Genomic DNA, 14799 nt, shown 5'->3' on the forward strand with positions numbered 1-14799 from the left:
GTGCTGCAATATCCGGACTTTGTTACTATATGTAAGGAATTGTGGATGGATTCCGACAGCGGCTACAAAGAGCCTGGAGCACACGCGATTGAGATGATGATAGAGAGAGAGATAGAGAGAGAGATAGAGAGAGAGAGATAGAGAGAGAGAGATAGAGAGAGAGAGAGAGATAGAGAGAGAGAGAGAGATAGAGAGAGAGATAGAGAGAGAGAGATAGAGAGAGAGAGAGAGAGATAGATAGATAGATAGATAGATAGATAGGGTACTACACACATTTGCATACTATATGCAACAAAGGCATTCAAAAAAAATTACAAAAAAAAGGTCCGCCTTGTCCATTGATAGAAATGCCAATATGTTGCACAATTTAAATAATGATTTTAAGTGATTAGAACTAAAATGTTGAACAGATATTATGGTAACAGCATAAAACTTGCAGTTAAATAGTCTCCGCATAGCAGGGTACACTAGACATTTTGGCTTGTATCATGAATTAACTTCAATGATTACAAAATAATAAATGAAATACAATGTAAGATTCACTAGTACAGAACATAGGTAATGTACCCAGCCATGCACACAGACTCATTCTATAAAGCCATTCAGCAAAGTTTAATGTGCAGTAGCCTAAAGCAACCCATTAGAATTTGTCATTCTGCAGACTCCGGTAAAATTAAATTAACTCTAAAGCTGGCAATACACATTCTTGATCAAGCAGCCGAAACTCGCACAGTGGGTGCCTGCTGTTGGCACCCGTTCAACCAGCATCCTTCGATCAGCTGATCGAAGAAGCCAGTCGGATAATCTTCAAACAAACACAGCCTGCAGCCAATGAGCTACTGGCTCTGTTCAGGTATTGTGATAGCGGCCGCCTGCTGCTGTCAGAATACAAAACAAACAGTGGGAGATTCCATGATCAACGTTAAGCTTTGATGAAGGAATCTAATATTTTATTCAGCCCGCAGATTGAAGGAAGAAAATATTACGGTGTATGGGCAAGCTTAACTGGTTACTATGGATTTACTGTGCTTTTCATCTCATTAGTAGAAACATGTGATTCTTTAATAAAAAGATGGGTGTATAAAAGGCAATCTGCGAGAACTTCAGAAACCGCTGCATCAGCCTTCCCCATAGTTTATAAAGCCACCCTTTCCTAAACTCATCAACGCTAAGAACATGTACTTCTATCTGTTGGTGAGGATCTATTATAAAAGGGACAAACGAGGAGCAAGACACAGCAACCAATCAGCAACCACCTGACAACACTGACTGGTTGAAAAAGTTTGCTACAGAATCTTGAATAAAAGTAAAAAAAAATCAAATGAAGCTGAATGTAGGACACATCAGATGAGCAAATAACCTGCCAAATTAAAGCTGAATTTTAAACGGATTATATTTTGACTTCCTTAGTTCCTCCTCTTCAACTTGCTAATTTTTTTTTATAATAAAACCTTTCCATTTTCAATACATACCTTATTTTAAGTCCCGATTCAAGCAGTGGGCAGGCTCTTGGGTTGTGCAAATATCAAAATGCCTTGATATGTGGGTGTCAGTCTGGAGGGGTGGGCTTTCCTAAGCACCCTCAGCAATGCTAAGCCTCCATGATTGAAAAAAAACTAAAATGCAATGAATGGGGGCCAGGGACAGTTCCGCTGGGGAAAAAAAAGAGCTAAACTGATGCTGGAAGTCCACCAGCTAGGAAACAAGGTGGGGTCTGTCTTGCGGCAGCTTTTAATGCACATTGTGAGAAGCTCGCAGTGTGCAGTGAAATCAGAGTAAGCAATTTCATTCCAGGAGAAGAGCCGGTACAATTGTGCAAGACTGAAGGAAAGGCTGGTGTTCAGCTTTAAAGATGAATGCAGAAGAGTCCTACCGCACTCCTAACTGGTCTGTCCCTTGTGGTGGATGTTGTAGTGACTGCAGATGGTGCCGCTTCAGATACAAATAGTAAAGTATGTCACCAGCACACCTTGGTTCAATCTTCAAGCAGTGATCATTTTATTGGTGCACACACACAATGTTTTGGGGCCACTCAGGGTCCCTTCATCAGGCATGATGAAGGGACCCTGAGTGGCCCTGAAACGTTGCAATGTGACAAGATGTGTGTGCACCAATAAAATGATCACTGCTTGAAGATTGAACCATGGTGTGCTGGTGATATACTTTACTATTCAGCTTTAAAGATGAGCCGCAAACATAGCTGCAATAAGGATAGATGCCAGAATAATATCCACACCAAGAATACAGGAGGGGATCTGTATAAAATGTTGCAGCTCACTCATTCAAAATGGTTCTGTTTTCAAAATGGTTTCACTTGAATCATTAACCTTTTTACCGCCCTTCAAAAGAAACTGCGAGGACAGAAGTATGGCATTTGCCATTGCCGTCCTATTTTAATATGCGTGGCTCCGGGCCTGCTGTCCTGATCCTGCATCCAGTGCTTAGGGAGTCACCGACTAGAAACAAGTATGCAGGGCAGCAACTTCAGCTTTAGGACTTCAGTGGCTGCAGCCAAATTCAGCTATGTATAGCCAAGGTAGTCTCCATTTTTGCCATATCAGATCCCCAGACCCACACAGAATCTACAGTACCCTTTTTGCAACTATCTGCCAATTACCTGACTAGCAGCTCCATCAGCAGTTGCTCCCGTGTCAGCTCTGCGATTCACAGCGTGCCCCCGTACGGGTCTCTCCACAGGAGAGTTCCTCCTTCGATAAAAGAGTACATATGCGTATCGTGTCACCACTTGGCTCTCGTCCACCGAGGTCACAGTGCTGTCATCAAAAAGCCTCCACCCTAAAGAAAAACAAACGTGAAAGATAATCACAATCAAGCAGAATAGCACTAAAAACCTAAGGATTTATGAAAGCTTTGAAATTCTAAGGGCTATGTTTATAAAGGACCGGTAAGGTCTCACCAGTCATCTCTGTGCTTTACAACTGTGCTAAGCACTCTGCTAGCTTTCGAACCCCGGAGTACTATTAAAATGAATGAGTTTTAAAAAAAGGCAGGAAAGTCATGTCAATGTGATCTGTCCCACATTTTATAAACGAGCTGTTAAATGCAGGCCGCGGTGTGGACCAACACTACAGTATAGAGCGGATGGCGTTGTTTGCTCTGCCTTATACATGGGGTTGTAAGTCTCAAATGAGAAATTTGCACTTATGTGAAAACATTTTATGTTACACATATTTGCTAAACCGGTGGAACTCCAGAAAAAAAAAAAAATTGGCTGAATGGAAGAAAATAGGATTTGGTCCCATTGAGGGACACAGCTCTGAAGATTTCTGAGACCTAGGGTTATGCTGCTACCCCTACACATCAGAATTCTTTAGAGCTGCGTCCCTCAATGGACGATAAAAAAATGTAGATATGTATATATGGGGTAGACAAACTCGGAACTCCAGCTGTGGTGAGACAGCAAATTCCATCATCCCTTCACCCCTGGAAGTCATGCCTTCGGCTGTCAGTCTTGCCATGCCTCATGGGACCTGCCCAGGTTGCCAACCCCTGGTATACATGTACAATATTACCAGACAAAATATTTGTAGTTCCATTGCGTCTCTGGACTCAGAAAAGAGACCTTATTTCGGTGGAACAGCTGAGATAGCATTGGAATTCTTCACCTTTCTAAACGCAGTCACAAACTTTGATAGAACACCAGCATGCTGACTCCTATTGACATTCAAGACTTGAGCACGTTAACCATAAATGTATTTAAAATGGTTGTTCAGCCACTCATGTAGTGTTCCCCTGGAAGACTTCACTGTAAGAACTAGCAAAATTAAGAGCTGTGAGCTGCTAAATCCACAGACAAAAATACACATGAAAAACCTCTATTAGTCGACAGCAAATATTTAAAGAATGCTGGTAATATACAGGGACGTGTACTAATCACATCAGGCATCTTGGATTGAGCAACTGGTTCTTCAAAGTGTTACCAGCCACTAAATAATTCCCAAATCCTTGAAAACATGTTACTAAATCCCTCAGCTACTTATGTAACCCAAGATCCTTGTTTCACCTATGCCATATCAAAGGGAGTTCTCCCTGTTGTAAGAGAGCTACTGCTGTACATGAAGCTGCCGTATAGGGAGAAAGATGCAGCTGCATGAGACAATATTATTATACAGTGATAATTATTATATTAGAGAGACAGCTGAAAAGCCTGCTGCCATGTTATATGTTGTTCACAAGCAAGATTGGCATCCCAGCACACAGGGTGTTTAGGAGGACTCCCCATTTTTAGCCTGCAATGCTACTAAACTGCAAACTGATCTGTCGATTCATCCCACAGCCCAATACTCAATTCATGATTGCAGGCGGCACAGGGCACCAGACCTGCTGCAGGACAGTAACCAGAGCAGAATCATACAGAAACAGTGCAATATTCCAACACCTTCACTGGGCTCCGCAGGTTGAAAGGTCAAGGGAAAAAAAGAGAACGTGTGGATTTATTCACATATCAAGGTCCCTTTTATTCCATTGTGAAAGCACACTCTGTAGCAATGCATCATTCATGATGCCTGTGTTTATCAGTCAACAGCGAGCAGATTTGTTTCACCACGTATTGTTCAGTGTGATATGTCTCCATCTATAACCTTCCAGCCTCCAGGCAGAGTAAGCCATAGTGGTGTTACTTACCTACGTCACTCCGCTGGCTGTTTTTATCATTGGGGAGTCTGGCATATGCTGTGTAGTGTCCTCCTATCATGCCTCCATAATGATTGATGACTGCATAGAGGTCATAGATAGGCCTCTGGTGGTCTTCCTTTTGCCCAATGCAGAATGTTGTCAGGTCCAGTCCCCTGCAAACAGGAAGAGATTTTAACATTTCATTTATTAACTTCATAATAAATTTATTTAAAGCAGAAGCATCTTTTTTAATGCAAACACCTTTACATTGCGAATTAGAAATACTGCACGCACACTTGAAAGCAGAGATTAGGCCAATAAGTCATTTCAAACACACACTGCACACAGCTTCTCAATAAATCCAACCAATGTTTTATCGCACAAGCAGCTTGCAGAGACACTACTCCTCTATGCTCCTCTAATAAATTTCCATCCCCTAATGGGGAATAACTGCAGAACAAGAGTGACACAAGGCTTGGAGTGGCATGTAAGCCAAGAGATCATAGGGAATCTCAGATCCTACTTCCATGCCTGCACAGCTTCTGGGAAACCTACAGAGAAAATCACAACTATGCAATTCTGCATGCATTACTTTTAACTTGCAATTTCAGAATGTTTTTTTTTTCTTTTTTTTTTAAATATGTACAAATACAAAGTGACAACTAGTTCTGCTTTATGTACTTATTTAGGACATCTATTGGACGTGTAGTGCTGGCATTTTAATGAGTGGGAAGCAGCAGAAAACAAACCAAAATTTAAGGGCCAATTATAGTCACGTCAGGTCACAAAAGTCCAAAGTATTGGTGCTTGAATGGTTGCTTTTACCTTCCCCTCCAACTTTTTGGGGGATAATGAATGCCAGTCAGCTAGCCTGTGAAGCATGTTATATTAAATATGGCGTTAATAAGACAAATCTCAATCGTTAGGGCATATTCAGAAAGCTAGGTCAGCAAGAGCAACGTTCATATTCTTTCAGTACTGATTAACTTTACAAGTTTAACAAACCTGACAGATTTTTGCTAAAGGGACATAAACAAAGAAAAAGCAGGAAGAAGTCCGTTCACTACCTGACAGGGAAATCCACCAGGTCATTTATTTTGTCCCTCCAGATAAATGTTCGGAAGGAGAAACGTTTCAGCTGGATGATGAGGATGTTCGGAAGCCTCCACAGCATCAGCTGCTTTGAGGCCTCTCTGTGCTGATTACACTTAGGACAATACCTGGAAAAAGAGAGAAGCAAAAATTTAAGGTGGTCATTACAAACCTAGCGATCCCAATATGAGCGTCACTTGTAACTGGGCTCTGACCTCCCTAGGAGGCAACTACTGAGAATCATAGGCAGCCAAGAGACACTGGTCATCGCACATGCTGGAAAAGGGTCGCTGTGGAAAGGATCGATTTTTTTTACACCTCTTTGGAGAAGAGAAAATGATTGAAGCACCACAATTAAAAAAAAAAGTTATTTTGGCGCTTGCTCTGCCTGGGTGCAGGATAAATAAAATAAATAAATCCCTGAACAACTTGTTCCCGATTCCACCTTGAAATCCCCCCGACTCACATTTTTCCTCTGTTAGCTAGGAACATGGAAATTGGATTTAAGAGGGAGATCGGGAGGAAATCTGTGAACTTTCTGTCATTGATATGCTCTAGGTAGAATGAACCAAGTGCTCATGCTCAGCTCTGAGTACTTCTGGATTCAGGGCCGTCATATCCTGTTGGCAGCACTTGTAAACTTCAGCTGAGGGATTCGGTGTCCCCGATCTGCACTGGCTAAGGCAGAGGCAGCACTGGGATCTAACTGACCTTAAAAGGAGAACTATGAGGTGAGTGCTTTTCACTCACCTCAGTTCTAGCCGACCTGTGACAATGAGACTGTCACAGTTCGGCTCAGTAGATCGGGAGGTGAGCGAACACATACCGGCGTTCTCTCACCTCTCGATCCTGTCACAGCTCTCTGCCGTGACAGGGGAGGGGATGGATTCCCCCCTCCCCGCTCCGCCAGCGCTGACTGGGGAGGGGGTGGGTACAGCTGGCTCTGCCTCTAGATAGGCAGAGCCAGCTGTCAGTCACGCAGCTGGGCGGATGCCGGCACAATTGTCGGGATCCGCTTCAGCGTCTCAGTATACCGCGAGCTGCAGCCTAGGGTGACGGGAGGACGCTAGTTTGTGTCCTCCCGTTACCCTAAGGAGAACTATGGGGAAAAGCCATAACCCCATAGTTCTCCTTTAACTGCATTTTGGGCCCCACTGAGACCTGTGTTTTGTGGTAATGCAGTGTGCTTTTCCGCAAAGCATGGAATGTACAAAATTTAATATAGTGCATTTAGTTGCCGCAGAGAAGGACCCCTGCTCTGTGGGAAAGCAGTGGTCTCTCCGCAGAGGTCGGATGCACCCCCTGTTGAGTCACACCTATAGCTGGAAGCATGAGCTTTGCTGACTGCAAAGTTACATGTATGACTGCAGTATGCTGGCAGGGGACAAGATTTTCTACTTAAGCTGTAAAGCTGCTTTCTAAAGAAAGCTAAGACTTTGCGCCTCTTTAGTTTTGATGCCCCTGGAATGTATTTAGCGGATTTAAAACTGAAATTTCAGTGGGGTTTTAGGATAAATGATGGTCAAAGACATTCTAACATGGGAACTCTGCATCATACTCACCAGGCTTCCTCTGGGGCCAAGACTTCCGGCTTAGTGAATAGGTTTAGACATTGCTCCAAGGTGAACAGACCAACTCTAGCAGCTTCACTGGCAGATGATGGATCCTCATCACATTCCAGATCCTTCGATTCCACCAGCACAAACTCCTTCATGCGCTCATTGTTCTTCCAAACCAGTGCCAGCTCGCTGTTCTCAGACAGGTCCAGGACAGAGTCACCTGGGGAAATGAGAGGTATGAAAAGTGCATGTGGAGACAGTGTGCAAGGCATTTGGCATACAAATGGAATGATGTTGGAATTCAGCTTTACCGTAGTGATCTTTAAAAGGAGAACTATGGGGCAACCTTTTCTGCCCATAGTTCTCCTCTGGGTCCCAGGAGGACATATACTGTGTCCTCCCATGACCCAAAACTCAGTATATAGTAGGCTATTGCCCGTTATATTCTGAGAGCGCCGCAGCTGGGACAGATCCAGACAATACTGTCAGGATCCCCCCTGCTGGCTGATGACAGCGTGCTCTGCCTATCCAGAGGCAGAGCCAGCTATGCCCGCCCCGCACCTGTCCGTCCCTCCGTTCAGCGCTAGAGAATCGGAGAGGGGGGTTAGGGGGGGATTGGAAAGTGAGCGGATCGCTGATATGTTTTCGCTCACTTCCCAATCAATAGAGCCAATGTGTGACGGTTTCAATGTCGGCTCCATCTCCGATGGGGATGAGTGTTAATCATTCACCTCACACTTCTCCTTTAACTCTTTGCTGACAAAACCATTTTTTCACATAGTTAAGGTGCATATTATAGGCCTGAAGGTTACTTAAAACCCCAAAAATGTTATAAATTATCTGAAAGCGGAGACCCTGTAGAATAAACTGGTGGTAATTGCAGTTTATGTCACAAGATAACTGCACTTCTGTTTATCAAATCTGTAACTTCACTTAAAAAAAATTAGTCAATTTATTTTAGCAAACACAGAATATGAATTTGTTGGTAAAATCTAAATGTGAGGTTGTTTCGATTAAATAGATACCAAATATATGTCAAGCCTCACAATAGTGCACCACCGCGAAATGGCAAAAAAACTACAGTACCCAAAATTGCCCAAAAGTGATGCTTTAAAAGCCTTTACAGGCCATTAATTTAGAGTAGGGATGCACGGATACAGGTATTTCAGTATGGAGTACCGATTTTTCACTTGTAACGAGGGAGCATGAAGCCGGCTTTCCGGCCAATCAGGAAACCGGGCAGCGTGTAATGACGTGCTGTCCGGCTTCCTGATACAGGAAGTATGGGGCTAGGCATCGGAGCATTTGTGCGAGTACGAGTACTCTCCCAAATACTCGGCATCGATACTAGTATCAGTAGATCCCTAATTGAGAGTGAACAGCGGACAATGGCCCTAAAAATGTTGTTCTTCCTCCGGCATGTGCACTGATGCCTCATATGTGTAACAAAATCATGTTTTCCTATGAACGTGATATGTTGGGGTAGCTTTTAATTACTTAGTAGGTTTTTTTTTTTTTTTAATGAACTTGAATTCATATTCCATGTTTCATGTTCCATATGAGATAACATATTGCAGGTGACAGATTATCTTTAAGAGGACGTCAGCAGTCTATTATATCCCTAATGTCAACTCTTCCTTCTCCAATATGTCGAAGTGTTTGGGAGAAGTGATCGGCAATGTTTCTGTTTAAGCGGAGTCTGGTGAGCACCTCCCAGCATCCCCAACGATTAGAGAGTTCTGTGTGCTGCAATTCCTATAACTTAGACCAGAACAAACCTTTGTCCTCCAGCTTCACCTCTCTTCCCGAGGCGTCAATATGGTAGATGAAAAACAGAGCAGCGTGGGAACTTGTGAGCTCAACTGACTGTTGGTAACCAGGAACAGCAGCTGGAAAGAAACATTTAAAAACATTAATATTTTCAGAATCATTAAACAAGCACAAAAGACATACCGTATTTGCCGGCGTATAAGGCGACTAGGTGTATAAGACGACCCCCTCATTTTCCACTTAAAACATAGGTTTTGGGCTATACTCGTCATATAGACTACCCCACTTCTGAGGAAACACCATTTTAAAACATCATGGATGGATGTGCGGTAATACTGTATGTACGGTAGCTTCAGCTACATACAGTATACCGTGCTGAGCCAATCACGGCGACCAATGTATTCTATTAATGAATACAAAGCCTGCAGAGGTTGTGTACATCGCTCAGCCGGGATTGGCTCAGCTACTGCTGTATGTAGCCGAAGCTACCGTACATACAGTATTAATGCACATCCAGCGGGCTGACAGATTAGGGATGTTCGTTTTGGGCCAGCTTGGCCCAAACGAACTAAAGGTATACATTGTATACCCCACGTACAAGACTACCCCTTATTTTCGGGGGATGTTTTTAGGTATAAAAAGTAGTCTAATACGCCAGCAAATACAGTATTACAAACAGCTCCCATATGCAACAACCAATACAGTGATGAACAAAAACTTTATAGCCCCCTTCAAGTGCACACATGCCATCTCTCTTTGCTTACCCATTCATTAAAAAGTATTTGTCTGCACAAAGAAAAAAAATGCAGTATCTCTCTCCAATACAGGCTACTGCTGCTCTTCCAGAAATCTAGCGTGCTCCTTATTTCCTGTTTGGGCTGACAGTGCTGCCTTTGCTACGGTGACCTCCAAATTAGCATTTTCAGCCCTGCCTGATTAACTATAGAACCCTGCGCTTGGCCCCCGACCCTCTTCGCATACTTCAATTTCTTTCCCAGAAAAATAATGCTGCTCCCTTGACTTCCAAAAGCCTGTCCAAACAACGTGCAGGGAAAGAGTTCTTGAGATATGTAGTTTTGGGGGTGTGGCTCTGTTTGCCCAATGGGAGATTTCCTCCCACTTCCTGTCTCTTATAGCGATGCCCAGGACAAAAAGGTTACGTGCTGTGGATTTCTTAGCACTTTGGAGAGAGTTTACCAGGACAGGAAGTAAGCAGACATCTCTCAAGGTGTATGTTGAGTGGAAGGATTAAGATGTTTTAATGCCATTTCCCCTAAATTCCCACCTCAGCGACCCAGGACAGGGCGGGTAAAAAAAAAAAAAATTGCCCAAAAGGGACACAGACCTCAAAACACATGGCTAACGTTCACATTTTCTCAAAATGAGATGATGCCGCATTTTACAAGCCACACAATACAAACCTTCGGGTTTAATAGCTTTTTCATAAGAGGTTTCTTTTTCTCCCCCAGAATCTAATTCCCTTAAAGAGTCTGTTGCTTGCTCAGAAAACCCAGAGTCCGTGCTGACAAAAGAGTGCCGGTCTGTACACATCTTCCCTTGCGCACTGCCATCTCCTGCCTCTGGTGTGTGGCAGGGAGAAGATCCCAGGGAAAGCAACCCTGAGACTCTGTCATCCTCTTGTGGCTCTCCCTGGTATGTGCTGCTAGACTGCACCATTGAAGACTCGGCCTTGGCTGCACTTAGTGGTTGTGGAGGCTGTTCAGAGGACATTCTGCCTGGGAGGAATGGAGGCTGGAACACGTTTACTGAATACCTAGAGGAGGCAAAAACACACACACACTGCTTTAGGGATGGCGATAAACAAGTTTCTAAGCCTTACATCTGGCTTGTCTTAAATTATTCTTTTTAATCCTATAATAGTACATCAATCACAGCATTAAATAGCGGCACACTATTACGTGCAGGCTCAAGGGCCCTCTGCAAATAAAAAAACATTGTTCTAAATCAGGTCTCTATCTTGCAGCTACTGGTTCCAGGTTGTTGATGGGGACCCTAAGTTGTGATCATCTCCCATAATGCAGTGCTCAGGAGTGAGGTCAAATCACCAGGCCTGAGTACTGTTATGTGTGGGAGGATAACATGATTGAAAAAACTGAAATCCAATGAATGAAAGGGGCAGGCCAGATCAGTCAGGCTGGGTAGCAAAAGTGCTAGATGGTGGTGGACATGATCCATCCAGGAAACAAGGTGGGTTTTATCTGACGTGTTTCAGCTTCTTATGTAAACTGTGGAAAGTTCACAGTGTGCAGTGAGGTCAAAGTAATCAAATTCAGTACAGGAAAGGAGCCTGTACAACTGTGCAAGCCTGAAGGGCAGGGTTGGCGTTCAGAATTAACGTTACTATTACTTTAACAGAATAGGTGAGAACCTCTGAGTACAATTAAAGACAAATTACCTTGCATAACCCTCGAGGAGCTGTGCCAGGCGGGCATAAGTCAGGCGAGACTCAGGGACGCTGATTAAAAACGGATACCCAATATTTTCAGGTCGGCAGGCAGTTTTGTGTTCGGGCCAGTGAGTTTTCTGGCAGAGCCTAGAAAGACAGAAAAGATCAATTCCAAGAAAAAAAACCGCAACATGATGTGCAACGGTTTTTCCATATTGGTAATCTCTATGATCAGGAAAAGAGGCAAGCACACTCACTGGTTGCAATATCCAACCCGATAGCACCTAGTACACCGCTTTAATTTCTCCTCTTCGGACAGCTGTTTCTTCTGACATGAAGAACATTTGGTAATTGGGATGCTGGGAATCTGGGGACGCTGCACAGAATAGATGGACAAATATTAAACATGCGCTAATATATAATGCATCACCACTTTTTTATTTATATATACACGTTTTTTAGCTTAATTTGTTTCCAAAATGGTAAACCTAACGTCACATACAATTTGTAAGCCCTAGTGGTACAATTAACTTCTACATAACAATAATGTGAGGGTTACCATTAAAGTGTATCATAGGACTGCAAGTGAAGCAGCATGGAGCCTGCGACATACTGTACAGAGTACATGACAGGGTACAAAAAAAAGACCACCATTAGTCTGTACCCGTAGTGGGCACAGACTGAAAAGGTTGCTCAAAGACAGTGACCAATCGAGTCAGAGGGATTGATAGAACACCGACAGAAGAGGGGGCACGGGGGAGCAGAGAAGCAAATGAGACAGGCAGAGGAGGAGGAGAAGGAACGGGAAGCAGCGGAGGTCCAGGGAGGGGGATACAGTCACTGCATTCTATTCTTCACGCTGGTGCCAGCTGTAGTGGTCTGTGTCCCTGCTGCCTCTGCCGATACAGGTGGGGAGAGTAGCTGGGATTGAAAGGGATACAGACCGCTGCAGCCAGAACCAGCAGGGGATTCAACTAATCAAAAATAAACTAAAATCGATGAGAATCGTTGACAAGGATTCTCATCATCGATAATTGATTTTATTGATTAGCTGTTTCAGCCCTAGTGTATAGAGTGTAGCAGTCTGGAGTCTGTCACATACAGCAAAGTGTACAGAGTGTGTAGTTTGAAGAACGTAAAAAAGCAGAACCTAGTAAACAGAGAGCTCTGCTCATTTTAAACTCATGTGAGAAGGTGAGGGTAGGTGGCTACGCAGACTCACTTTCTGGGTTTTTCCTTCTATACAGCTATGGCATGAATATTTTACATACATCACTTGCAGGTAGTAGGGATCAAACAGTGCTTGTTTTTGCTACTCAGACAACGGCTCTGCTGTAAAAGATAGTGAGGCTGGATTCTACACCCAGCTGACTGAAGTTAGAGGAGGGACACAACTCCCCTTCTTCAGGTGGGTTATAGCGAGCTTGATGTATTATCAATTATAAGCAGTCAACAAGTGTGCAGGCAATTTAGAACTCTCATATTAAAAATTAAAGTACCATAATTATAATCAGCAGCATAGATGAACTGATGGTGGAGAAATGTTGTGCCTTGCATGGTCTGCAAAAGATGCGCTGTGCTCATGTTTACCTGAACTTCAGACACACGAGTTTAAGCAATCATGCAGGCTTTGGATGACCAGCTTTCTCTTGCTAGTCTCATGAGTAGTACTGAACGGTAGAGAGGAGTAAAGGGAGACTTGCTGATGTAACAGCAAGTGAAAAAAAGATGAGGCCACTGCTGGAAGCAAAGCAACGGACTGAAAATCTTTGTTGGTTGCTAACTAAAATTAAAAAAAAATGATAACCATGTATAGAGGTAAAAAGAAAAGGAGGGTGAAGAGCTCATGTTTTCCTCTCGTCCAGTGTGGTGCTTTTGTAAGACCCCAATGCACTTGAAGTACTTCAATATCCATTCTTAAAAGTGAGAACATCACAGGGAAGCTGTGAAACTATGGCATACCTGCTGGACCTGCAGCACAAGGACGTGCTCCTTGGCAAGTTCGGGGGACAGAACTTCGAAACACAGGAGTACATCTGACGGAGAGACAGAGTCCACAGAGCAAGACGGCCTGAACATGCGGTGGAAGCGATGTTTCGCTACCTGGGGGAAGGGCAAAAGATCTGTTATAATACATGTAACAGGTGTGCAACAAAGTCATTCCTCACACATGTAACAGGTGTGCAACAAAGTCATTCCTCAAAGTGCTTTGTGCTCATATTATAATAATGTTTTTTTTTTAAAGTTTAAGTCAACTACAGTGTATATTCATTTTATTTATTACAATATATTGTTTTATCTTAATCTTGGCAATCTACTTTAAAATCATTTATACTTTTTTTTTTAACCTGTTTCATTGTTACAAAAATATACTGCAGAAGCTTCTTTTGCAATCAACTGGCCACATAAGTTGCAATCTGAATGTACAACTCCCTCCAGGTTCGCCAACAACAATTGTGTGTGAAAGACTACCTAAACAAGCCATTTCAGTTATAACTACTCAGGAAAGTCCTGCTGCATTGACCTTAGTAAAGCCAAATAAGATATACTGTGTATGGCCAACTTTAGATTATGTACACACTATTGGACTTACCTCTGCTAATCTCAGGTTTTCCATCTTAACTCTTACGCTCTGAGAGATGGACTCGAGGACATCTGAAGCGATGGAGTTCTCTTTACTGATACTGACCAAAAACTGTACAGGAGTAGGAAAGGAAGAGGTTAGATGGTGCCATGGACTTGGTTAAGTATATATTTAATGCATTTGGCACATATATGGGAGCCAGTATTTGTAAGAACATAGTTCAATAATCACTTCTGACATCAATGCCAAATGTCAGGGGTGTATGGTTATGAAATGGCTGAATATATAACATTTCATACACGCAATGATTGTCCACTTTAATTCCACAACACAGTGTTTATGAGAAGTCTCACCTTAATGGGTTTCTTGTGCGGCTCTTTTGCAAAATAGTAGACGGTGAGGACCTTCTGCTTCTGGGGTAAGGGCACCGGTAGGTACAAGAAGGGATCAAATGTAATAGACACCTGTTGTTTAATAGGAAACAAGTTTTGTCAGGAATTCATAGGCCTTTTAAACTATCAACGTATAATGACTCTGCACATATATTGTATATCAGATTGCCTGGCTAGATTTAATTTAGTTTGCTATCTGTACTAAAAATATTACAAACATTTATTGAGACAAGTTATTGATGTCTAAATCAACTAAAGCAGCATCAGTGTGCAACAGTTAAACTAAATTTATGATTTACATTGTACAATCATTTAAAGGAATTTGCTACACTGATTTAATTGTGTGTATGTGTATATATA

The 14799-nt window shown here is 42.8% G+C and overlaps 1 protein-coding gene across 2 annotated transcripts in view; it reads right to left on the reverse strand.

Moving 5' to 3' along the window:
- Window positions 1-14799, reverse strand: part of USP19 (ubiquitin specific peptidase 19) — a 78684-nt gene that overhangs the window by 20311 nt on the left and 43574 nt on the right. For both annotated transcript variants that reach the window (XM_018576104.1, XM_018576103.1), the window contains exons 15-25: window positions 14401-14511; window positions 14057-14158; window positions 13426-13566; window positions 11721-11839; window positions 11473-11610; window positions 10478-10830; window positions 9065-9175; window positions 7290-7506; window positions 5703-5855; window positions 4645-4808; window positions 2618-2796 (exon numbers count right to left, since the gene is read on the reverse strand). In XM_018576104.1, the coding sequence (XP_018431606.1) occupies window positions 2618-2796; window positions 4645-4808; window positions 5703-5855; window positions 7290-7506; window positions 9065-9175; window positions 10478-10830; window positions 11473-11610; window positions 11721-11839; window positions 13426-13566; window positions 14057-14158; window positions 14401-14511 (1788 nt within the window). The remainder of the gene's footprint in view (window positions 1-2617; window positions 2797-4644; window positions 4809-5702; window positions 5856-7289; window positions 7507-9064; window positions 9176-10477; window positions 10831-11472; window positions 11611-11720; window positions 11840-13425; window positions 13567-14056; window positions 14159-14400; window positions 14512-14799) is intronic.

The sequence above is a fragment of the Nanorana parkeri genome, unplaced genomic scaffold (assembly GCF_000935625.1).
Source record: "Nanorana parkeri isolate BGI_ZX_2015 unplaced genomic scaffold, ASM93562v1 scaffold56, whole genome shotgun sequence".
In the NCBI taxonomy this organism is placed as follows: Eukaryota; Metazoa; Chordata; class Amphibia; order Anura; family Dicroglossidae; genus Nanorana; species Nanorana parkeri.